We start from the raw sequence: 27266 nt of genomic DNA, 5'->3' as shown, positions 1-27266 counted from the left end.
TATGCACAATTTATTTCACTCATCCCTTCAATTCACATTCCTATAGTGTATTTCTATTTATTAGGGATCCCCATTAGCTGCTGCCAAGGCAACATCTACTCTTCCTGGGGTCCAAACACGTTAAAGCCCTTACATTACATGTAAAACAAAAGATTAAACAGTACATCATATAACATTGTTCCATCACTACATATATACAATACAAAATGTACAATACAAAAATGTAAAAATACCACCATACAACAATATTACAGTGTATGCGTATGTGTGTCTCTTCACAGTCCTCGCTAGTAGGAAGGGCCTAGTATACATGCCTTATGAATATGTTGAAAGACTCTGTGCATTGTTCCACTGCTATGATGAGACATAGGGTGTGACATTTCAGCTGAACAGAGCTTGAGAAGGCAAGCCAGCCTGTCTGAATAAATGACAGTACGTTACATTAGGAAATGGGAGAAACTGTTTCTGGACTGAAGGAACTGAAGGAAAGCATCAAAGGTTTACATGAGTGAATATGCAGAGGGGGACTGGGTGGTTTGTTTGATTTGTAGCACCCAGATATTTGAATGGATACTTATGGTGCACAGTCATATATAATGAGAAAAGAGAGAAAAAGGAGAAACATAAATGGAGAGAGAGAGAGAGAGAGAGAGAGCTTCACAAGAGAGATGTTGTGAAAGAGAGCGAGAGAGAGATCTATGGTTAAAGTGCTTTAGTGAAAGTGTTGTATGATGCATTAGGTTGTTCATATGGACTGAGCTTCTCTCTCTGTCCCAGGCATGTCAGGCATGGACAACATGGACCGAGGTTTCTTCCGGAAGGTAGACGTGCCAGACCAAGCTCATTACATCGTGGCCTGCTTCGTTGTGGTGATCGGAGCAGTGGGGGTCGGTGGGAATGCCCTGGTGATGTACGCCTTCTTCAGGTAGGCCACAGTACCTAAGGGAATGGGGATTTGGAGAAGAGAGGGCAAGTGGTTCTAGGTTGGGTGCCAGTCTGTTTATTCTCTCTTGCAGAATGGCACTGAGGCTGATGTGTTTCAGTTTTTTTCCCTGAAAACCTGTTTTTATTTGATTCACCGAAGTAATTTCGAAGTGTTTACAGAAGAGATTTTTCCATGCAGGGTATTTAAAGAGGATATTTGGATTTCTGAAGGTCTTTGAGAGATTTGAGGACAGGCATGCCTCACATTTCAACTACATCTTCTATTTAATCTTTCCTGGATTTTCACACCCTTTGGCTTAAGCTCTGTGATTTGTCCTCATCTGCCTGTTCTTTACAGAATCCTATCCTTTAAAATTCCTAAAAACTGTTCATGTTCAGGTCTTCGGTAATGGAGTAGTCACTATTCATAAATCATTGTCCCTGGTTCATCATTGGCCAGCTGAGAGAAAGTGAACCTCAGAGGTTGCAGCAGGATGATGTGTTTGATTTAACAATGTGATCTTGAGCGTCATGTGTTTTGACATGGTACTGTTCTGACACTAAGACTTATTTTCGACGGTGCTCGAAGCGACAGAGCGAGGCTTGCTAATGCTGGGTGACAGAAAGAAGTCACACATTGTCCGGCTGGCTGGTCTGGTGCGGTGGTGACACACAACTGATTTACTTTTAGTTCACGTTGAACAACAAACTGGAGCTCTCAGATATAGAAATAATGAATGGCATGCCAAGCAAACAGCTGTCTATTTTACATGTAATTCACAACAACAACTAATTACAGGAGTTATGTGGCTGGGTTTTTCAACTGTTGGTATCTCGATGGCCACCTTGTATTTTGCTTGTTAACCCTACTCTCAAATCATGAAGTGTTTCATAGTTGGAGAGAAGACATTCTTCTAGACACTATGACCCTTCATAGACCCCCTTCATGGAAGGCATTAGTGAAATCTGCTGTACGTATTGTACCATTCGGTAAAAGTAGCTGAGGTGCAGGAAAATTAGAGACCACAGTGAAGAAAGTCTCTGCACTCTTCGATAAAATGCTAATTCCGGTAATTTCATGTGCTTAGCTTTCGGTCATAGCAGACCTTTGACAGAGCTAACATAGAAGCTAGGTCTACTACTGCTTTGACAGAAAACTAAGCACATTCAATTACTGATATCTGCATCTGATCTAAGAGCACAGAGACATTTTCTCTTCCACTAAGGCATGGCATACCTATGATATTTAATTTGATTTTGATTTGATTTGGTATTACCATATGCACACTTATCTGATTGCTTGAACATGTGTGATCCAATTTGTTTTGTTCACAGTTCTACAGCGATATCCCATTCTAACATATGTTTCATTTCTACCTGAGCCGAGAGCTTTGATTTTATTTGATTTAGTATCCCCATTAGCACCATTGGCGACAGCTAGTCTTTCTGGGGTCTGACACATGACGAAAAAATGCTTTACATGTTAACTACTCAATACCCATCCCGGATCCGGGATCATTCTCATCAGAAATGCTGACTAGAATAGCCTAGCCTAGCGCAACAGGGAATATCATATAATATAAATACATGAAATCACAAGTCCAATACAGCAAATGAAAGATAAACATCTTGTGAATCCAGCCAACATGTCCGATTTTTAAAATGTTTTACAGCGAAAACACAACATATATTTATGTTAGCTCACCACAATAGCCCAAAACACAACGCCATTTTTTCACCGCAAAGATAGCTTTCACAAAACCCACAAATAGAGATAAAATTAATCACTAACCTTTGAACAACTTCATCAGATGACAGTCTTATGACATCATGTTATACAATACATTTATGTTTTGTTCAAAAATGTGCATATTTATAGCTAACAATCGTGGTTTTACATTGGCGCCATGGTCAGAAATGGCTCCAAAATATACGGAGAAATTTTAGAGAGCCACGTAATCTAACAGAAAAACTCATCATAAACTTTGATGAAAAATACATGTTGTACATATAATTAAAGATACACTGGTTCTTAATGCAACCGCTGTGTTAGATTTAAAAAAATAACTTTAGTAAAAAGCACAGCATGCAATAATCTGAGACAGTGCTCAGCCATTCTCCGCCATGTTGGAGTCAACAGAGTCAACAAAAATACGAAATAACATCATAAATATTCCCTTACCTTTGATGAACTTTCATCAGAATGCAGTGCCAGGAATCCTAGTTCCACAATAAATCGTTGTTTTGTTTTAGAATGTCCATTTCTTCTGTCGAATTAGCAACTTTGGCTAGCATGTGTAGCTCACGTGTCCATGAAGATTTGACGCAATGAACGAAAACTTCTAAATGTGATAATAAAAGTCGAATAAACTGGTCAAACTCAGTTGAGAATCAATCTTCAGGATGTTTTTCTCATATATATCCAATAACGTCCCAGACGGAGCATTTCTTCGTGTCTATCTAACGATTTGCAGACAAAGATATGACATACCCAAGTGTGTGGCCAAAAACTGGCAATATGACTGACCTGTCACTCCAAAGACTCTCATCCGGTCCCACATAAGGCTAGACACTTCATTCCACGTTCTACTGCCTGTTGACATCTAGTGGAAGGCGTATGAAGTGCATACAGATCCATAAATACAAGGCAATTGAATAGGCGATGCCTTTCACAGAGACCCATTTCAGAATTTTCACTTCCTGTTTGGAAGTTTGCCTGCCAAATGAGTTCTGTTTTACTCACAGATATAATTCAAACAGTTTTAGAAACTTCAGAGTGTTTCCTATCCAATAGTAATAATAATATGCATATTATATGATCTAGGACAGAGTACGAGGCCGTTTAATTTGGGCACCATTTTATCCAAAAGTGAAAATGGCGCCCCCTATTTCCTTAATATTTTAAAATGTATGTAAGTTGTAGACATTCCAAATGTATACTGTATACAATGCATTCAGAAAGTATTCAGACCCCTTGACTTTTTCCACATTTTATTACACTAAAATGAATTAAATTGTTTTTTCTCCTCATCAATCTACACACAATACCCCATAATGACAAAGCAGGTTTCCATATAGGATATCTGTACTTTGCTCTGTTTATCTTTGCCTCGATCCTGACTAGTCTCCCAGTCACTGATGCTGTCACCACCATGCTTCAACATAGGGATGGTGCCAGGTTTCCTCCAGACGTGATGCTTGGCATTCAGGCCAAAGAGTTCAATCTTGGTTTCATCAGACCAGAGAATCTTGTTTCTCAGTCTTAGAGTACTTTAGGTGCCTTTTGGCAAACTCCAAGCGGGCTGTCATGTGCCTTTTACTGAGGAGTGGCTTACGTCTGGCCACTCCACCATAAAGACCTGATTGGTGGAGTGCTGCAGAGATGGTAGAACTTCTGGAAGGTTCTCCCATCTCCAAAGAGGAACGCTGGAGCTCTGTCAGAGTGAACATCAGGTTCTTGGTCACCTCCCTGACCAAGGCCCTTCTCCCCTGATTGCTCAGTTTGGCCGGGCAGCCAGCTCTAGGAAGAGTCTTGGTGGTTCCAAACTTCTTCCATTTTAAGAATGATGGAGGCCACTGTGCTCTTTGGGACCTTCAACACTGCAGACATTTTTTGATACTCTTCCCCTGATCTGTGACTCGACACAATCCTGTCTCGGAGCTCTACGGACAATTCCTACGACCTCATGGCTTGTTTTTTTGCTCTGACATGCACTGTCAACTGTCGGACCTTATATAGACAGGTGTGTGCCTTTCCAAATAATGTCCAATCAATTGTGTTTATCACAGGTGGACTCCAATCAAGTTGTAGAAACATCTCAAGGATGATCAATTGAAATAGGATGCCCCTGAGCTCAATTTCGAGTCTGAGCTCAATTTCGAGTCTCAATGCCTAGGGTCTGAATAATATGTAAATAATAATTATGTAAATAAGGTATTTCTGTTTTTATTTTTATATATATAACCTGCACTCGCTTTGTCATTATGGGGTATTGCGTGTAGATTGATGGGGAATTTGTTTATTTAATCCATTTTAGATTAAGGCTATAACGTAACAAAATGTGGAAAATGGAAGGGGTCTGAATACTTTCCGAAAGTACCGTATATACAGTGCCTTCGGAAAGTATTCTGACCCCTTGACTTTTTCCACATTTTGTTACTTGACAGCCTTATTCTAAAATGTATTAAAACATTTTTCCCCCTCATCAATCTACATACAATACCCCATAATGACAAAGCAAAAACAGGTTTTTAGAAATGTTTGCTAATTTGACATTTAAAAAAACGTATTTTCGATGGTGCTCGAAGCAGCAGTGCGAGGCTTGCTAATGCTGGGTAACAGAAGTTAAGCATTTTTTTTTTATACATTTGCAAAAATGTCTAAAAATCTGTTTTCGCTTTGTCATTGTCACATTCCTGACCTGTTTTCTGTTGTTTTGTATGTGTTTAGTTGGTCAGGGCGTGAGTTGGGGTGGGTATTCTATGTTGTGTGTCTAGTTCGTCTGTTTCTGTGTTCAGCCTAATATGGTTCTCAATCAGAGACAGCTGTCAATCGTTGTCCCTGATTGAGAATCATATATAGGTGGCTTGTTTTGTGTTGGGGATTGTGGGTGGTTGTTTCCTGTCTCTGTGTTTGTGTTCTGCACCAGATAGGACTGTCTCGGCTTTCACGTTTGTTATTTTGTTATTTGTTAATGTTCATCGTTTATTGTTTAATTAAACATGTTGAACACTAACTGCGCTGCATTTTGGTCCTCTCCTTCATCCCAGGAAGAAAGCCGTTACAGTCATTATGGGGTATTGTGTGTAGATTGCTAAGATTTTTAAATCCATTTTAGAATAAGGCTGTAACGTAACAAAATTTGGAAAAAATCAAGGGGTCTGAATACTTTCAGAAGGTACTGTATTTAACAAATTACGTCAATAACGGATTCTAGCGGTCCTTGGCTGGTATGGTTACACGTGGTCTGCGTTTGAGAGGCTGGTTAGACGTACTGCAAAATTCTCTAAAACGACATTGGAGGCAGCTTATGGTAGAGAAATTAACATTAAATTATCTTGCAACAGCTCTGCAGTCAGCATGCCACCTGCACACTCCCTCAAAACTTAATCTGTGGAATTGTGACAAAACTGTACATTTTAAAGTGGTGTTTTATTGTCCCCAGCACAAGGTGCACCTGTAAAGGTGGATGGATTATCTTGGCAAAGGAGAAATGCTCACTAACAGGGATGTAAACCAATTTTTTTTTTTTGTGCATATGGAAAATGTCTAGGATTTTTTATTTCAGCTCATGAAACATGGGGCCAACACTTTACATGTTACATGTTATATTGTGTATATATATATATATATATATATACCGAGTATACAAAACATTTAGAACACTGCTCTTTCCATGACATAGACTGACCAGGTGAATCCAGGTGAAATCTATGATCCCTTATTGATGTAATTTGTTAAATCCACTTCAATCAGTGTAGATGAAGGGGAGAAGACAAGTTAAAGAAGGATTTTTAAGCCTTGAGACATGGAACGTTTTCGACACCTTGTAGAGTCCATGCCCCGACGAATTGAGGCTGGCCTGAGGGAAGAAGGGGGGTTGGGGCGGGGTGCAACTCAATATTAGGAAGGCATTCCTAATGTTTGGTATATTCAGTGTATATAAAACATTAAGAATACCTGCTCTTTCCATTCATATTTCCAGGTGAATCCAGGTGAAACCAGGTGAATCCAGGTGAAACCAGGTGAATCCAGGTGAATAAAGGTGAAAGCAGGTGAAATCAGGTGAATCCAGGTGAAACCAGGTGAATCCAGGTAAATCCAGGTGAAACCAGGTGAAACCAGGTGAAAGCTATAATCCGTTATTGACCCCATTTGGTAAATCCACTTCAATCAGTGTAGATGAAGGGGAGGAGACGGGTTAAAGAAGGATTTTTAGGCCTTGACACAATTGAGACATGGATTGTGTATGTGTGCCATTCAGAGTGTGAATGGGCAAGACAAAAGATTTAAGTGCCTTTGAACGGGGTATGGTAGTAGGTGCCAGGTTTGTGTCAAGAACTGCAACGCTGCTGGGTTTTTCACGCTCAACTGTTTCGCGTGTGTATCAAGAATGATCCACCACCCAAAGGACATCCAGCCAACTTTACACAACTGTGTAAGCATTGGCTTCAACATGGGCCAGCATACCTGTGGAAAGCTTTCGACACCTTGTGGAGTCCATTCATTGACGAATTGCGGCTGTTCTGAGAGCAAAAGTAGGAGGGTGTTCCTTATATTTTGTACACTCAGTATACACAGTACATATACAAAGACACAAAAAAAATTGTTTTTTAAACGAAACACAAAAACAATATAACCAAAGAATAATAATTTGTGAGTGTGTGTACAGTGTGTGTTAGAGTGTGTGTGCGCGCGTGCGTGTGTCCATCTATCAGTTAACATACACGTCAGTGCATACACACAAATAGTAGGTCACATGGGGGAGAGGCGTTGTGCCGTGAGGTGTTGCTTTATTTCTGTCTGAAACCAGGTTTGCTGTTCCCTTGCGCTATATGAGCTGGGAGAGCTCACTAGGTTGTACATATAGCTACAGTTTAGGTCGTCTGGTAGGAGCGTGACTGACTCCAAGCTAGTGGCTTTATTCCGCTAGCTGTCAGTGGCTCACTCCACACGGCAGTGGAGACGGCAGTAGAGATGGCAAGGTTCCCTGGGTGTGCTGCTGACATGCTTTGTGCATTAAGAAGATCCTTGACTGATGCTGCGACACGGTACTCCCCTGCAACCATTCAATCTCTGCTGTAGCCACACATGTATTTTTACCCTTCACCCCCACACATTGTATAGAAACACAATCCACACACACTGTGTTATAACTATACTATAGAAACACAATCCTCACACATTGTGTTATAACTATACTATAGAAACACAATCCTCACACATTGTGTTATAACTATACTATAGAAACACAATCCTCACACATTGTGTTATAACTATACTATAGAAACACAATCCTCACACATTGTGTTATAACTATACTATAGAAACACAAGGATGTTTTTTAAGCCTAAAAGCAATGGTGATTTAAATTATATATCACCTTACACCCGTTTTAGTAATTTTTGTTTTATGATAATATTATATAATTGTCATGATAAAAGTAATAAAATGCTTCAGTACCAGTGCAATCATTACGTAACAAATTCCAAACTCAGTGAATATTTGAGCTTAATTAACTTGGACCATATGCTACCCTGTGATGATGTGTGTGCATGTGCAAAGGCAATTGTTTGACATTTGACATCAAAGCAGAAAGCGTGGGAGGCATCAGCTCTTTAATGCTCACTGACACAGATTTGTCCAGTGCGCAGGAAGAATTGCACACGTTATGTAGGACAGCCATCAAAGACAGCTCTGTGTGGACAGGGTGTGTAACTCCATATACAGTCCTGTATGTTTCTTTTTAACTTACACATTTAAAAGGCTCTGTGTTTAAAGGGATACTTCAGGATTTTAGCATGCTAGTAGATACCCATAGACTTTCAGTCATTGTGCTAATCCTAGTTAGCATTGGCTTGTGAAACAACCTTTAACTTCCTTCATACTGGACACAGAAACATAAAATTGGTATCCACAAGTTCATCTGACTCTGGGGAAAGTCCCAAAGTATCCCTTTAAGAATACTTTTTTGTCATTTCAAAGGGCCCTGAGGTCCTAATCGTAAAATATATGTTTCACTTTGACAAGAATGAAGGGAATCATTTTGCGGTCATCGTTGCTATGGTTGTTGTTAAAGATTATGTTGCTGGGAAAAGTGAAAAGTGAAAAGGGCTCCAGATACCTATTATGGTTTGCAATAACATCAACTCCAGGCACGTGAAAATGAGTTTGTGTACACTTAATGTATATGTTCCTTTCCCTCACTCCCTCGCTGGCATGTCTATAAATGAGTCTCAAAATGGCATTCAGAGAAGTAGCATAATAGGAAGTGATTTTCTACAAAAGTCTGATTTCCAACTACGTTTACTCAGCTTGGCGGAATCAGGCATGAGCTCTGACCTCCACCACCGTAAACAGACCCAGCATGGGGGTAGCGTTCCAGATTGGTACTCAATCTGACCATAGATTGGCTCATCCTGGGTCCCTATGTGATCCCCATGCTTAATGATCCCCATCTGGGTCAGTGATTAGAGTGCTGGTGATGTGGAGACACATTCTGTTACTGTACATTTACTAGATGGTTCAATGTGAGGAGCACTGTGGGCTGGTTTCCTGGACACAGATTAAACCTGCTCAGGCATTCCGTCACTAAACACAAAACACCTTCTAAAGTCCTTCTTCTCCTCATTATCTTTCCCACTCCCTTACTTTCTTCGTCCTCTCTTCTTAATCATTGTCTTCATTACCACCCTCTCCTCCTTGTACTCCTCGTCCTCTCCTCTCTGTTAGTAATGCGTGAGAGCTCCACAGGCCGTGGAGTCCTTCGTGTTTAGTTAAGGATCTCAGAGAGACGACCGGAGACCATTGAGACCATTGCATCACATCTCCTCTTTGATTTGTGCAAATCAAATCCCAGATCCACATGAGAGCATGGTGACTTTGCTTCCTCCTACTGAAGCTGGCAACAACTGCAACACGTCACTCTCCACTAATCCAACATGTCACTTCTCTATCTAAACGTTATTAACATTATTTAGCACAAAACACTCCGAGCAGAAATCAGGCCATGTTCACAGTGGGGAGGGCAGAGGGCACTCTCTCACCCATTCACTCACCCTCAAGCAAAATCAGGGGATATTTTCATGCCATTGGAAATGACTTGAAATACTAACTTGAATTGACTCTGTAATTGTATTGGGCCGGTCTGATTTCCCCTGATGCTGTGAGCCAGTCTAGTTTCTTGGAAAACAGGAGGTATTTCTAGGTAGGGGATGACCTCTGCTGCTAGGAGGGATAATGGTGAGTGTATTGACTCAGGGCGAGGCGAGAGCGAGGGATTGGTATGGTGAGGAGGAGGAGGAGGAGGAGGAGGAGGGGGCTGGGGAGGTGGCTGGTTGTCAGCAGGTGATGGCTGATCACTGAGCATTACTTATGCTGAATTTTGTTTGTGGTGGGATTAATGGACAACTGTAATAACAGTCATGGATTCATGTAATGATAATTCACCCACTCAGACTCTACATCCTAAATTAGAATGGTTGGCAAGAGAGTGAGATACATTCACTTAAAGGAATTCAGATCACAGAAGGGAGTGTGGTCACGAGGTAGTTAGCAAACTGAGTGTGGGGTCATGTTCCAGTGGTTTCACTTTTTGACTAATGTGAAAGTACAGCATCGCATCCTTGCCTTCTGACCTAATCTTTACTTCATTACCTGGATAGAAGCTATTCTGTTATAATGCTAAAGCTTTAGTGATAAAGATAAAGGTCAAATCTTAAGTGAGTAGTAAGCTAATAACAATGAATCTATTTTTTGAAAACATAAACACTGTATATTTCTTCTGTATTTCAGTAACAAGAAGCTCCGGACTCCTCCCAACTATTTCATCATGAATCTGGCAGTGAGTGACTTCCTCATGGCCATCACACAGTCCCCTATCTTCTTTGTCAACTGTCTCTACAAGGAGTGGGTTTTTGGAGAAACAGGTACTTTTACCTTCATCCCATAACTTGGGTAAAATACCGCATCAAATCAGTTGTCTTAATGGAAAGCTTCAGCTACTTTGGTATTTGGATCTGAATTACGCTATCCATGCTGAACAAAAAATACAAATCAAATTAATTGTGGAAATTCCATCTCTCTGCATCACTAATTTTCTATCCTGTGAGATTACTCAGCTTGTAAGATCTCTAAATGATTTCTGTACAGGGTGTAAGATGTACGCCTTCTGTGGGGCCTTATTTGGGATCACCTCCATGATCAACCTGCTGGCTATCTCCATTGACCGCTACATCGTCATCACCAAGCCCCTACAGGCCCTCCACTGGACCTCTAAACGCCGCACTTCCGTTGTCATCGTCATTGTCTGGCTCTACTCGCTGTCCTGGAGCCTGGCGCCTCTCTTTGGCTGGAGTGAGTTCCCTCCACTAGTGCCATCCTTTTGGGTGCCAGTTTTCTGACTGTTTCTGCTCTCTTGCCAATGTGTTAGGGAATAGTCATGCCATGTGCTAGACACTCACACATTTGCTAGACAATGACACTAATAGAGTTGGCAAGAGTCCAAACAGATCTCGGACCAGACTACCATCCTTTTATCTTATCTCTACAACGCTCTCACTTTCCCATCACTCTTCTTCGTCTCTCTACAGGTGCAATGATACAATAATCTCCTCTCTCTTTCTCAAACACTTGATCTCCAACCCTGACACTTACCCTGACCGCAGCCTTAATCCCAACCCTAACCCCAACTGGGACCCTAACCTTAACCCTAACCCCAACCCCAACACTAATCTTAACCCATTGTCCCTCACCAGGTTCTTATATCCCTGAGGGCCTGATGACCTCCTGTACGTGGGATTATGTGACCTCCACACCAGCCAATAGGAGTTACACTCTGATGCTATGCATCTTTGTGTTCTTCATCCCACTGGGCATCATCTCCTACTGCTACCTCTGCATGTTCCTGGCCATACGCACTGCCAGTAGGTAAGCAGATACATTCACACAACCATGCAGTGGTGGAAAAAGTACTCAGTTGTCATACTTGAGTAAAAGTAAAGATACCTTAAAAACCTCTTAAGGATCTGCCCCTTTTTTCAATTTTCGCCTAAAATGACATACCCAATTCTAACTGCCTGTAGCTCAGGATTTGAAGCAAGGATATGCATAACACTTTTAAGTTTATGGAAATGTAAAATGAATGTAGTATAATATAACACATTAGATCTGGTAAAAGATAATACAAATAAAAAAACATGCGCTTCTTTGTATTTTTTTGTACCATAGTCTTTGAAATGCAAGAGAAAGGCCATAATGTATTAATCCAGCCCAGGCGTAATTTAGATTTTGGCCACTGGATGGCAGCAGTGTATGTGGAACGTTTTAGACTGATCCAATGAACCATTGCATTTCTGTTCAAAACGTTGTATCAAGACTGCCCAAATGTGCCTAATTGGTTTATTAATAACTTTTCAAGTTCATAACTGTGCACTCTCCTCAAACAATAGCATGGTATTCTTTCACTGTAATAGCTAATGTTTATTGGACAGTGCAGTTAAATTAACAATAATTTAAGCTTTCTGCCAATATCAGATACAGTTGAAGTCGGAAGTTTACATACACTTAGGTTGGAGTTATTAAAACTCGTTTTTCAACCACTCCACACATTTCTTGTTAATAACAAACTATAGTTTTGGCAAGTCGGTTAGGACATCTACTTTGTGCATGACACAAGTCATTTTCCCAATAATTGTTCACAGACAGATTATTTCACTTATAATTCACTGTATCACAATTCCAGTGGGTCAAAAGTTTACATACACTAAGTTGACTGTGCCTTTAAACAGCTTGGAGAATTCCACAAAATTATGTTATGGCTTTAGAAGCTTCTGATAGGCTAATTGACATCATTTGAGTGTACCTGTGGATGTATTTCAAGACCTACCTTCAAACTCAGTGCCTCTTTGCTTGACATCATAGGAAAATCAAAAGAAATCAGCCAAGACCTCAGAAAAAACCTTGTAGTCCTCCACAAGTCTGGTTCATCCTTGGGAGCAATTTCCAAACGCCTGAAGGTACCACGTTCATCTGTACAAACAATCGTACGCAAGTATAAACAACATGGGTCCACGCAGCCGTCATACCGCTCAGAAAGGAAACGCGTTCTGTCTCCTAGAGATTAACGTACTTTGGTGCGAAAAGTGCAAATCAATCCCAGAACAACAGCCAATGACCTTGTGAAGATACTGGAGGAAACGGGTACAGAAGTATCTATATCCACAGTAAAATTAGTTCTATATTGACACAACCTGAAAGGCCCCTCAGCAAGGAATTAGCCACTGCTCCACAACCGCCATAAAAAAGCCAGACTACGGTTTGCAACTGCACATGGGGACAAAGATTGTACTTTTTAGAAAAATGTCATCTGGTCTGATGAAAAAAAGGGAACTGTTTGGCCATAATGACCATCGTTATGTTTGGAGGTACAAGGGGGATGCTTGCAAGCTGAAGAACACCATCCCAACCGTGAAGCACGGGGGTGGCAGCATCATGTTGTGGGGGTGCTTTGCTGCAGGAGGGACTGGTGCACTTCACAAAATAGATGGCATCATGAGGAAAGGAAAATTATGTGGAAATATTGAAGCAACATCTCAACATCTCACATCAGTCAGGAAGTTAAAGCTTGGTCGCAAATGGGTCTTCCAAATGGACAATGACACCAAGCATACTTCCAAACTTCCAAAGACAAAATGGCTTAAGGACAACACAGTCAAGGTATTGGAGTGGCCAGCACAAAGCCCTGACCTCAATCCCATAGAGAATTTGTGGGCAGAACTGAAAAAGCGTGTGTGAGCAAGGAGGCCTACAAACCTGACTCGGTTACACTAGCTCTGTCAGCAGGAATGGGCCAAAATTCACCCAACTTATTGTGGGAAGCTTAAGGAAGACTACCCAAAACATTTCACCCAAGTTAAACAATTGAAAGGCAATGCTACCAAATACTAATTGAGTGTATGTAAACTTCTGACCCACTGGGAATGTGATGAAAGAAATAAAAGCTGAAATAAATCAACCCTATTGATCTGACATTTCACATTCTTAAAATAAAGTGGTGATCCTAACTGAACTAAGACAGGGAATTTTTACTAGGATTAAATGTCAGCAATTGTGAAAAACTGAGTTTAAATGTATTTGGCTAAGGTGTATGTAAACTTCCTACTTCAACTGTATGTCTATGTCCTGGGAAATGTTCTTGTTACTTACAACCTCATGCTAATCGCATTAGCCTATATTAGCTCAGCCATCCCGTGGGGGACCCACCGATCCTGTAGAGCAGTGGTTCCCAAATTTTTTATAGTCCCAAAAATTCAACCTCCAGCTGCGTACCCCCTCTAGCACCAGGCCTACCTCAGCCAAACCTGGACGACGCTGGGCCAATTGTGTGCCACCCTATGGGACTCCCAATCATGTCCGGATGTGATACAGCCTAGATTCGACCAGGGACTGTAGTGACGCCTCTTGCACTAAGATGCAATCTTCACTGACATTTTTAACCTCTCTCTCTCTGAGTTTGTAAAACAACATGTTTTAAGCAGACCACCATTGTGCCTGTGCCCAAGAACACTAAGGTAACATGCCTAAATGACTACCGACCCGTAACACTCACGTCTGTAGCCATGAGTGCTTTGAAAGGCTGGTCATGGCTCACATCAATACCATTATCCTGGAAACCCTAGACCCACTCCAATGTGCATACCGCCCCAAAAGATCCACAGATGATGCAATCTCTATTGCACTCCACACTGCCCTTTCCCACCTGGACAAAAGGAACACCTATGTGACAATGCTATTCATTGACTACAGCTCAGCGTTTAACACAATAGTGCCCTCAAAGCTCATCAATAAGCTAAGGACCCTGGGACTAAACACCTCCCTCTGCAACTGGATCCTGGACTTCCTGAAGAGCCGCCCCCAGGTGGTTAGGGTAGGTAACAACACATCCGCCACACTGATCTTCAACACAGGGACCCCTCAGGGGTGCGTGCTCAGTCCTCTCCTGTACTCCCTGTTCACTCATGACTGCGTGGCCAGGCACGACTCCAACACCCTCATTAAGTTTGCCGATGACACAACAGTGGTAGGCCTGATCACCGACAACAACGAGACAGCCTATAGGGAGGTGGTCAGAGACCTGGCCATGTGGTGCCAGGACAAAAACCTCTCCTTCAACGTGATCAAGACAAAGGAGATGATTGTGGACTCCAGGAAAAAGAGGACCGAGTATGCCCCCATTCTCATTGACGGGGCTGTAGTGGAGCAGGTTGAGAGCTTCAAGATTCTTGGTGTCCACATCACCAACAGACGAACATTGTCCAAGCACACCAAGACAGTCGTGAAGAGGGCATGACAAAACCTATTTACCTCTCAGGAGACTGAAAAGATTTGGCTTGGGTCCTCAGATCCACAAAAGGTTCTACACCTGCACCATCGAGAGCATCCTGACCGGTTGCATCACTGCCTGGAATGGCAACTGCTCGGCCTCCGACCGCAAGGCACTACAGAGGGTAGTGCAAACGGCCCAGTATATCACTGGTTTCAAGCTTCCTGCCATCCAGTACCTCTATACCAGGCGGTGTCAGAGGACGGCCCTAAAAATTGTCAAATACTCCAGCCACCCTAGTCATAGACTGTTTTCTCTGCTCCCGCACGGCAAGAGGTACCGAAGCGCCAAGTCTAGGTCCAAGAGGCAACTAAACAGCTTCTACCCCCAAGCCATAAGACTCCTGAACATCTGATCAAATGGCTACTCAGACTATTTGCATTGTCCCCCCCCCCTCTTTTACACTGCTGCTACTCTCTGTTATTATCATCTATGCATAGTCACTTTAATAACTCTACCTACGTGTACATATTACCTCAACTAACCGGTGCCCCCGGACATTGACTCTGTACCGGTACCCCCTTGTATATAGTCTCGCTGTTGTTAATTTACTGCTGCTCTTAATTACTTGTTACTTTTATTTCTTATTCTTATCAGTATTTTTTAACGGCATTGTTGGTTAGGGACTCGTAAGTAAGCATTTCACTGTAAGGTCTACACCTGTTGTATTCGGTGCACGTGACTAATATCATTTAGTCACATTTGATTTATTAAACATAAGAATGAGTGTGAATTGTCACAACCTGGCTTGTAGGAAGTGACAAAAAACTCTTATAGGACCAAGGCACAAATAATAATAATGAATAATTTTGCTCTTGTTACATATAAAACCTTATTTGTTAATAAAATTAATAAAAAATTGTGAATAACTCACCACAGGTTAATGAGAAGGGTTTGCTTGAAAGGATGCACATAACTCTGCAATGTTGGGTTGTATTGGAGAGCATCTCAGTCTTAAATAATTGTCCACACAAAGTCTGTGCCTGTATTTAGTTTTCATGCTAGTGAGGGCCGAGAATCCACTCTCGCATAGGTACGTGGTTGCAAAGGGTATCAGTGTCTTAACAGCGCAATTTGCCAAGGCAAGAAACTCTGAGCGCAGCCCTATCCAGAAATCTGGCAGTGACTTCTGATTAAATAAGAATTTCACAGAACCGCTTGTTGCAATTTCGATGAGGCTCTCTTGTTCAGACATCGGTAAGTGGACCGGAGACAGGGCATAAAAGGGATAACAAATCCAGTTGTTAGTGTCGTCTGTTTCGGGAAAGCATCTGTGTAATTGCGCACCAAGCTCACTCAGGTGCTTCGCTATATCACATTTGACATTGTCCGTAAGCTTGAGTTCATTTGCACACAAAAAATGTGCAATGATGGAAAGACCTATGTGTTGTCCTTGTTAATGCAGATAGAGAAGAGCTCCAATTTCTTAATCTTTGCCACAATTTTGTTCCGTCACATTGAATATAGTTGCGGAGAGTCCCTGTAATCCTAGATTTAGATCATTCAGGGGAGAAAAACATCACCCAGATAGGCCAGTCATGTGAGAAACTTGAAGCTATACTTAATACTTTGTCCCTTGATAACCAGCACACATATGTATGTCCATATCATTTCATAATGCCCATATCATTGCATAATGCAGAAAATACATGAGAGTTCAGGGGCATTGCTTTAACAAAGTTAACCATTTTCACTGTAGTGTCCAAAACGCCTTTCAAGCTGTCAGGCATTCCCTTGGCAGCAAGAGCCTCTCGGTGGATGCTGCAATGTACCCAAGTGGCATCGGGAGCAACTGCTTGCATGCGCGTTACCACTCCACTATGTCTTCCTGTCATGGCTTTTGTGCCTTCATTACAGGTACCAACACATCTTGACCACCAAAGTCCATTTGATGTCACAAAGCTGTCCAGTACTTTAGAAATATCCTCTCATGTTGTCCTGGTTTCCAGAGGTTTGCAGAGAGGATGTCTTAATTGACCCCCCATAAACGTAACGGACCTATACCAGGAGCTGTGCCAGGCCCGCCACGTCTGTTGACTCATTCAGCTGTAACGCATAGAATTCACTGGCTTGTATGCGAAGCAGTAATTGTTTCAAAACATCTCCTGCCATATCACTGATGCATTGTGAAACAGTGTTGTTTGATGAAGGCATTGTATGTATAGTTTTTGTGCCTTTTCTCCCAGCATTGTCCCAGCCATAGCCGAGACAGCAGGAAGAATTAAGTCCTCCACAATAGCTTCACTGAAGCTGGAGACTCATTTTTTAAAATCTTAATCTTTATTAAACCAGGTAAGCTAGTTGAGAACAAGTTCTCATTTACAACTGCGACCTGGCCAAGATAAAGCAAAGCAGTGCGACACAAACAACAGCACAGAGTTACACATGGAATAAACAAGCGTACAGTCACTAACACAATAGAAAAAAAGAAAGTCTATATACAGTGTGTGCAAATGGCGTGAGGAGGTAGGCATAGTAGCGAAGTAATTACAATTTAGCAGATTAACACTGGAGTGATACATGAGCAGATGATGATGTGCAGGTAGAGATACTGGTGTGCAAAAGAGGAGAAAAGTAAATAAAAACAATATGGGGATGAGGTAGGTAGATTGGGTGGGCTATTTACAGATGGACTATGTACAGCTGCAGCGATCGGTTAGCTGCTCAGATAACTGATGTTTAAAGTTAGTGAGGGAAATATAAGTCTCCAGCTTCAGCGATTTTTCCAATTCGTTCCAGTCACTGGCAGCAGAGAACTGGAAGGAAAGGCGGCCAAAGGAGGTGTTGGCTATGGGGATGACCAGTGGAATATACCTGCTGGAGCGCGTGCTACGGGTGGGTGTTGTTATCGTGACCAGTGAGCTGAGATAAGTCGGAGCTTTACCTATCATAGACTTATAGATGACCTGGAGCCAGTGGGTCTGGCGACGAATATGTAGCGAGGGCCAGCCGACGAGAGCATGCAGGTCGCAGTGGTGGGTGGTATAAGGGGCTTTGGTAACAAAACGAATGGCACTGTGATAGACTGCATCCAGTTTGCTGAGTAGAGTGTTGGAAGCTATTTTGTAGATGAAGTCGAGGATCGCTAACTTTAAGCATCAGCTGTCAGAACAGCTCACAGATCATTGCACCTGTACATAGCCCATCTGTAAATAGCCCATCCAACTACCTCATCCCCATATTGTTTTAGTTTTTTTTGCTCCTTTGCACCCCAGTATCTCTACTTGCGCATTCATCTTCTGCACGTCTATCACTCCAGTGTTTAATTGCTAAATTGTAATTACTTCGCCACTATGGCCTATTTATTGCCTTACCTCCCTAATCTTACCTCATTTGCACACATTGTATATACTGTAGATTTTTTTCTATTGTGTTATTGACTGTACGTTTGTTTATTCCATGTGTTGTTGTTTGTGTCGCACTGCTATGCTTTATCTTAGCCAGGTCGCAGTTGTAAATGAGAACTTGTTCTCAAATGGTCTACCTGGTTAAATAAAGGTTAAATTTAAAAAAAATGTTAAAAAAATTGGGCTTGCCTGTCCTAGCCACTCGGTAGCTTACCATATAAGACGCTTCTGGACCCTTTGTATTAATGGTATCTGTTGCTTTTATACATGTCTTACAACTCAAAAGTCATTTTTATTCTCGATCCAACAACTCCCGTGGCTTATTTTTCAATTTGTCATGTTTCGTTTCTAAATGTCTGCACAAGAGTGAAGGTTTCCCACAAGAGAGTAACAGTTAATGTGATTGGATGTTAATTATTTGACTAGGCTACCTGTATTTGACATTGTGTTGTTATTTCGCTGAACACTAGATGGTTTAATTTTATTTTGGGCAGTGAAACGAGGCTACTCAGGCGAGAGAAAAAAACTCATGCAAATGTATAGCCCCGTTGGAAAATATAAATGTACTGTTTGAAAATGTGAAGATTAAAAAAAAAACGACAGCATTGCGCGTACTCCAGTTTGGGAATACCTGCTGTAGAGGTTAATAGAAAATGACTCACCCAGTAAAACACTACTTAAGTAAAAGTCTAAAAGTATTTGGTTATAAATTTAAGTATCAAAAGTAAATGTATGGAGTAAAAAGTTCATTATTTTCTTCATAATTTTCTTCAGGAATGTAGTGAAGTAAAATAGTAAAGTAAAGTACAGATACCCCAAAAAACGACTTAAGTAGTACTTCAAATTATTAGTGTTGAGAGAATGCCAAGAGTGTGCAAAGCTGTCATCAAGGCAAAGGGTGGTTACTTTGAAGAATCTCAAATATAAAATATATTTGCATTTGTTTAACACTTTTTTGCTTACTACATGATTCAATGTGTTATTTCATAGTTTTGATGTCATCACTATTAAATAGTAAAAATAAAGAAAAACCTTGAATGAGTAGGTGTGTCCAAACTTTTGAGTGGTACACACACACACACATACACACACGCGCACACACACACTCATATGCACACACACACAATCAAACACACATCCAGATGATGGGGCCCTCTGGCTGTCTGTCTTCCTCTGACATTCTCTCCATCTCCCACAGAGACATGGAGAAACTGGGCAGTCAGGTGAGGAAGTCCACCCTCATCCAGCAGCAGTCCATCAAGACAGAGTGGAAGCTGGCCAAGATCGCCTTTGTGGTCATCATCGTCTATGTGATGTCCTGGTCTCCCTACGCCTGCGTCACCCTCATCGCCTGGGCTGGGTAACTATGGAGTGGGGTTCAGTTCCCATATTCTTAAAGCGTTTCAGTAGAATTGCTGAACTAGGATAAGTTTATCCTGTTTTTAGATCATGTTGAATAAGATTACATGGACATGGGGGAACTGATCCTTGATCAGCACTCGTACTCTGAAAAACTTTATGAATTACGCGCAAAGATCTACACTACATGGCCAAAAGTATGTTGACGCCTTCTCGTTGAACATCTCATTCCAAAGTCATGGGCATTAATATGGAGTTGGTCCCCCCCTTCGCTGCTATAACAGCCTCCACTCTTCTGGGAAGACTTTCCATTAGATGTTGGAACATTGCTGCGAGACTTGCTTCCATTCAGCCACAAGAGCATTAGTGAGATTGGGAACTGATGTTGGGCGATTAGGCTTGGCTCGCAGTCAGCGTTCCAATTAATCCCAAAGGTGTTCGATGGGGCTCTGTGGAGTCCAGTCAAGTTCTTCCACACCGATCTCAACAAACCATTTCTGTTTGGACCTCGCTTTGTTCAGGGCCTTCCCCAAACTGTTGCCACAAAGTTGGAAGCACAGAGTCGTCTAGAATGTCATTTTATTCTGTAGCAATAAGATTTCCCTTCACTGGAAATAAATTGCCTAGCCCTAATCATGAAAAACATCCCCAGACCATTATTCCTACTCCACCAAACTTTACAGTTGGCACTATGCATTCGGGCAGGTAGCGTTCTCCTGGCATCTGCAAAACTCAGATTCGTCCATCGGACAGCCAGATGGTGAAGCGTAATTCATCACTCCAGAGAACGCATTTCTACTGCTCCAGAGTCCAATGGCAGTGAGCTTTACACCACTCCAGCCAACGCTTGGTATTTCGCATGGTGATCTTAGGCATGTGTGTGGCTGCTTGGCCATGGAAACCCATTTCATGAACAGTTATTGTGCTGACGTTGCTTCCAGAGGCAGTTTGGAACTTGGTAGTGAGTGTTGCAACAGAGGACAGATGATTTTTACGAGTTACACGCTTCAGCACTTGCCGGACCTGTTCCGTGAGCTTGTGTGGCCTACCACTTCGCGTCTGAGCCGTTGTTACTCCTAGACATTTCCACTTCACAATAACAGCACTTACAGTTGACCGGGGCAGCTCTAGCAGGGCAGACATTTGATTAACTGTCTTTTTGAAAGTCACTGAGCTCTTCAGTACGGGCCATTCTACTGCCAGTGTTTGTCTATGGAGATTGAATGGCTGTGTGCTCGATTTTATACACCTGCCAGCAACGTGTGTGGCTGAAATAGCCGAATCCACTAATTTGAAGGGGTGACCATATACTTTTGGCCATGTAGTGTACTTGTTGAGACACTTAGGCAATGATTATAGTTCGAGGGCATGTGATCTGGGTATGAATGATCAGGAGGCATGAATAGGGGTTTTATCTGACTGTGTTGATTCAGATATGAAGCTGAGAATTTTTGTACTGCAGAACTTTGGGGTAATGCCGAAGAATCGGTGATACATTCTCTACAAAACTCACTCCAAATCCTCAGAGTAAGGCTGGGATTGGTTCCGAATAGCAGGCACGTCTGTCGAAGAGGTGAGAGTCTGAGACAGACTGTTTTGGGAGTTTCGAAAACGTTGTTTCAAACAGAGACTGTTTGAAACAGATGGTTTTGAGAGTTGTCTATTGGCAGCGTCCTGTACGTACTGCAGCAGCTTGGTCATGAGTATACTGTTAAGGCCTTGCTCACACCTCCAGGAGAGTGGATGTGAAGAGATGAAGTGTAGTCTGTCGGAGAGAAAGGGATTATTAAGCATATGATTCCTCATGCTCACTTTGCGACACTTTTGGGCCACTGCCGAGCCATACAAATAGGCTGCACAGGAGCTACCTAGGCAGGCAGTGCAAACAGAGTGACCAAGGCACAGACGGGCAGGGACTGACCAACGCATGACTGACCATCCACAGACATACTGTACACACACATACAGTTAAGACTCCAATCGTATTGTTAGAGGGTGGAAACAGAGCAGAATGGAATACTGCCATGTGTCAGTAAAACCTGAAGGGTTCAGATAACTTGACATACCTTTGAGGCTTGTAGTGTCCTATTCATGTTCTCTCTCCTTTCAGCTATGGACGTGCCCTCAGCCCCTACTCCAAGGCCGTCCCTGCTGTCATTGCCAAAGCCTCAGCCATCTATAACCCTTTCATCTATGCCATCATCCACTCTAAGTACAGGTGAGTACAGTCATCTCAATGTCTCCCTCCACTAGGGCACAACTCAAAACATCTTGGAAGAATCTCAGTTGCATAATCCTCGCGTCTTTTCATCTCTCATCTCGCCTCATTCACAAAACGATTTGGAGGTAGAAGGTCAGAGGGGAGGGACCTCTAGCTTTCTCATACAATGGGTTTTGAGAAGGAGGCGAGAAGAGAGGATGCAAGGAGTACGCAGTTGAGATTCTCCCCTAGTTATGTACTGTCCTAACCTGTCATAACCTAAGGTTTATTTTGGCAAGTTGCCCCCAGGGCTCCTTTGGTGTGATTGGGCTTGGCCATCCAGATGAGACTCTTGTAACAACTGACTTGTTAACTTACAACTGACTTAGGTGATGATGACAGTAGGGAGGGTGCATGCTTGACATTCTATCCCTCCTTCCCCTTTCCTTTCTCCTTTGTTGACTCTCCCATACAGAGACACTCTGGCAGAGAAGGTTCCCTGTCTGCACTTCCTGGCCCAACCCCACAGGAATGGCTGTATCTCTATGTCCAACAGCGAGTCCTCCTTCAGGGACCCTATGCTCAGCAGACAGTCCTCCACCTCCAAGACCAAGTTCCATAAAGTGTCCTCCATGTCCACCAGAGACACAGTGAGTTGTTGTGCTTACAGTACCAGTCAAAAGTTTGGACACACCTACTCATTCAAGTGTTTTTCTTAATTTTTACTATTTTATACATTGTAGAATAAGAGTGAAGACATCAAAACTAAACTATGAAATAACACATATGGAATCATGTAGTAACCAAAAATATATTTGAGATTTGAGATTCTTCAAAGTAGCCACCCTTTGACTTGATGACAGCTTTGCACACTCTTGGCATTCTCTCAACCAGCTTCATGAGGTAATCACCTGGAATGCATTTCAATTAACAGGGGTGCCATGTTAAAAGTTAATTTGTGGATTTTCTTTCCCTCTTAATGCGTTTGAGCCAATCAGTTGTGTTGTGACAAGGTATGGGTGGTATATAGAAGATAACCCTATTTGGTAAAAGACCAAGTCCATATTATGGCAAGAACAGCTTAAATAAGCAAGGAAAAATGACAGTCCATCATTACTATAAGACATGAAGGTCAGTCAATATGGAACGTTTCAAGAACTTTAAAGGTTTCCTCAAGTGCAGTCGCAAAAACCATCAAGCATGATGATGAAACTGGCTCTCATGAGGACCGCCACAGGAATGGAAGACCCAGAGTTACTTCTGCTGCAGAGGATACGTTCATTAGAGTTAACTGCACCTCAGATTGCAGCCCAAATAAATGCTTCACAGAGTTCAGAGGAGAACAGACACATCTCAACATCAACTGTTCAGAGGAGATTGTGTGAATCAGGCCTTCATGGTCAATTTGCAGCAAAGAAACCACTACTAAAGGACACCAATAAGAAGAAGAGACTTGCTTGGGCCAAGAAACATTAGACCGGTGAAAATCTGTCCTTTAGTTTGATGAGTGCAAATCTTTGATTTTTGGTACCATCCATCGTGTCTTTGTGAGACGCAGAGTAGGTGAATGGATGATCTCCTTATGTGTAGTTCCCACCGTGAAGCATGGAGGAGGAGGTATGATGGTGTGTGGGTGCTTTGCTGGTAACACTGTTTGTGATTTATTTAGAATTCAAGGCACACTTAACCAGCATGGCTACCACAGCATTCTGCAGCGATATGCCATCCCATCTGGTTTGTGCTTAGTTGGACTATCATTTGTTTTTCAACAGGACAATGAACCAACACACCTCCAGGCTGTGTAAGGGCTATTTGACCAAGAAGGAGGGTGATGGAGTACTGCATCAAATTATATGGTCTCCACAATCACTTGACCTACCCAATTGAAATGGTTTGGGATGAGTTGGACCGCAGAGTGAAGGAAAAGCAGCCAACAAGTGCTCAGCATATGTGGGAACTCCTTCAAGACTGTTGGAAAAGCATTTCTCATGAAGCTGGTTGAGAGAATGCCAAGAGTGTGCAAAGCTGTCATCAAGGCAAAGGGTGGCTACTTTGAAGAATCTCAAACATAAAATATATGTTGATTTGTTTAACACTTTTTTGGTTACTACATGATTCCATGTGTGTCATGTCATAGTTTTGATGTCTTCACTATTATTCTACAATGTAGAAAAGTCTTGAATGAATAGGTGTGTCCAAACTTTTGACTGGTACTGTGTATACTGTATACAACTTTTTTAACAATATCACAAGACATATACCATATGTTGTCGCAGTATTTAAGTCTGATCTCCAAATCTGTTTAAGACTTTGTGTTATGCATCGTTGGTATAACCAGTTGCGTCATGCACCCCCAAATATAAGGGGGCACAAAATACGTGAGGATGGCTAGCGAGTGGGGCTAGGCCCCTTGTCTGTAAGTTGGAGAATGTTGCTTTGTTTTATACCTGAAACAGATTTTCCATGCAATCTAGAGCCATAATCATTATGTTAAATTCTATGTCAAAAATATATTTGTTTTTTTCTGAATATCTAAGCATACCTCTTGACCTGTTTGTATCCTCCTGACTGGTGGTTCTTTTAAAAATAAAATAAATATGCTTCTGTGCATCTCTGCTAAAATCTGGGTAAAAGATTGAAGGACATGTGAGTCTTATTCAGTACATTAAGTTGTTGCTTGCTTTTCTCAAGTTTACCAACCTTGCCAGCAGGCATGCCAGCTAAGATAGTTAGACAAGCTAGCTACTCTAACTTGATTGATAGCCTGAAATGGCCTTTTGGTAGCTAGTTATGAGATTGGGAGATTGGGAACCTATCTGGGCTAGCTAAAGACAAAGTTGCTAAGTGGCTAGTAGTATTACAGAGAAAAAACAAACAATTTATTTATTTATTTATTGTTAAAAAATAAATAAATAAAAGGACAAATCTGAGGGGACACGTGCCCCTGTGCCCCTATGGGCATAACACACAATAACTTCACTATGTGTTTACATGCTGGATTGGAGATCAGCTGCTGAGTGAGGACAAAGACAAAAAAAACTTCTGGGGCTGAGACACAAACTCCCTGACACATCCCAGGGCTCTTTGCTAACTGTCTGTCACACACAGGCGTCCAGCAGCACAGCAATAACTTTACTATGTGTACATGCTGGATTAGAGCTCAGCTGCTGAGTGAATAACTGGCTAACACACAGCAGCACACCAGGAGCTGTTGGTCTGATGATCTCTCTATCGAGGTTCTGTGTGTTTGATGTGGGAGGCCCATGGGGAGAGATCTGTAGGGGAAATAGGTGTCCCTTCACATTACCTCTGAGCCCTTTCAGAGCTGTGTGCCCAGTGTCTACTGGTCTAGGGAGGGGTAGCAGGGCCCACGTGCCATGGGCAGGCTTAGCACTTTTATGGCTGCCGGTTCCATTTTAGACCTTCTGCAAGTGCTTAGTCCACACAAACACAACTAAACAGTAGGATGTCCATATCCTGGACCTCCTACAGTTGTGTCCAAACACAAAGGATTTACCCAATAATCCCCTTCCAATTTTTGAGTTTTCAGTTATCTAGGCATACTTTCTTGAAACTGAATGTACAGCTACATTACATATACTGACCAGTCGCTGACTTGGACCTGGATGACTTGGCTGACTTGGACCTGGCTGACTTGGACCTGTGTTGTGTGTAACTTTCACAGCAGGTGTGGAGTGACGTGGAGCTGGACCCCTTCGACCAGCAGAACCAGACTCTGAGAATCAGCCACTCCTCTGGAGCTCTGAGAGTGAAGGAGTGCAGACAGTCAGCCCAGCAGCAGGCAGAAAAAGGTAAGATACGTGTTCAATTCAAATCAAATCAAACTTTATTTGTCACATGCGCCGAATACAACAAGTGTAGACCTTACCGTGAAATGCTTACTTACAAGCCCTTAACCAACAGTGCAGTTCAAGAAAGAGTTAAGAAAATATTTTGCAAATGAACTAAAGTAAAAAATTATAAAAAGTAACACAATAAGATTACAATAACCAGGTTATATACAGGGGGTACAGGTACTGAGTCAGTGTGCGGGGGTACAGGTTAGTTGAGGTAATTTGTACATGAAGGTAGGGGTGAAGTGACTATGCATAGATAATAAACAGAGAGTAGCAGCAGTGTACAAAAGAGGGGGGGGGTCAATGTAAATAGTTCGGTGGCCATTTAATTAATTGTTCAGCAGTCTTATGATTTGGGGGTAGAACCTGTTAAGGAGCTTTTTGGTCCTAGACTTGGCGCTCCGGTACCACTTGTCGTGTGGTAGCAGAGAAAACAGTCTATGACTTGATTGACTGGAGTCTCTGACAAGTTTTTGGGCCTTCCTCTGGCACCGCCTAGTATATAGGTCCTAGGTGGCAGGAAGCTTGGCCCAAGTGATGTACAGTGCCGTACACACTACCATCTGTAGTGCCTTACGGTCAGATGCCGAGCAGTTGCCATACCAGGCGGTGATGCAACAGGTCAGAATGCTCTTGATGGTGCAGCTGTAGAACTTTTTGAGGATCCGAGGACCCATGACAAATCTTTTCAGTCTCCTGAGGGGGAAAAGGTGTTGTCGTGCCCTCTTAACGTGCCCTCTCTTGCCAGGAGTGAGTTGGTGGTTAGAACCTTTCTAAATATTAGCTAATTAAAAGTGATGACGATGGTAAAAATGTCATTCACTGCCCATTTATTTGGTGCTCTAATAGTGTTTGTCTCCCTCAGGCTGCCGTCCCCGAGAGGGGCTCACTGAGCAGCTGTGACCACGACCTGGTGTCTGAATCTGTGACCAGGGAGGAGGCTGGGGAGGGGTGGCAGGAGGAGGAGAAGACCCAGGAGAGAGCCCCGCCAGTCAGCTCAGGAGGAGGTGGAGGAGCCCCCCCCCCCCCCCCCCCCCCCCCGCGCCTCCTCACCCCCCAGGTCCCCCAGCACCCTGAACAACAACAAACACAGAGACTCTGCAGTTCCACACATCATCAGCCCCTCGTCAGAGACGACAGGGCACTATAAGGGGGAGGAGCATGGAGCACAGACCCGTGAGGAGAACATGCTACTGGGCCTGCAGAGCTTAAACTGCTCCAATGAACTGCTGGAGTTGGTTGAAAAGTTCCTCTCCTGAAACCCCCCTGGGGAGGCTGTCTGAAGGCTTTGCTGTATGCATGATGTGTGGATGTGGTACTCTCACAATATTGTACAATACAGACGATAGAGAGCAAGTGACAATTGTCATGGTCCAAGAAGGTTATACTTATATTAAATACAATCAGCTGTAAACAGAATCACCTTTAATCACTACTGTTCTTCAGTCGCAACTCTCTGTGTGTAGCCAATCAGCTT

At 42.5% G+C, this 27266-nt stretch overlaps 1 protein-coding gene across 1 annotated transcript; it reads left to right on the top strand.

The window, feature by feature from the left end:
• The first annotated feature begins 788 nt into the window (after positions 1-788).
• LOC120044822 (melanopsin-B-like) lies at positions 789-27048 on the top strand. Its single transcript, XM_038989493.1, has 10 exons — positions 789-925; positions 10439-10572; positions 10796-10999; positions 11401-11572; positions 19572-19733; positions 21843-21950; positions 22408-22582; positions 25621-25744; positions 26655-26688; positions 26850-27048. The coding sequence occupies exons 1-10, from the start codon at positions 789-791 to the stop codon at positions 27046-27048; spliced, it is 1449 nt and encodes a 482-aa protein (XP_038845421.1).
• The last annotated feature ends 218 nt before the right edge of the window (positions 27049-27266 follow it).

This window comes from Salvelinus namaycush, chromosome 3, assembly GCF_016432855.1.
Source record: "Salvelinus namaycush isolate Seneca chromosome 3, SaNama_1.0, whole genome shotgun sequence".
NCBI classification, from domain to species: Eukaryota; Metazoa; Chordata; class Actinopteri; order Salmoniformes; family Salmonidae; genus Salvelinus; species Salvelinus namaycush.
The sequence above is the reverse complement of the archived record's forward strand: the minus strand, read 5'-3'. Positions and strand labels throughout refer to the sequence as shown.

Excerpts from the sequence above, each read along its gene's own strand:
- LOC120044822 (XM_038989493.1), top strand. The coding sequence starts at position 789 with ATGGACAACATGGACCGAGGTTTCTTCCGGAAGGTAGACGTGCCAGAC. Across the intron at positions 11,573-19,571 it reads GCCATACGCACTGCCAGTAG|AGACATGGAGAAACTGGGCA; the intron begins GTAAGCAGATAC and ends CATCTCCCACAG. Across the intron at positions 21,951-22,407 it reads ATCATCCACTCTAAGTACAG|AGACACTCTGGCAGAGAAGG; the intron begins GTGAGTACAGTC and ends TCTCCCATACAG.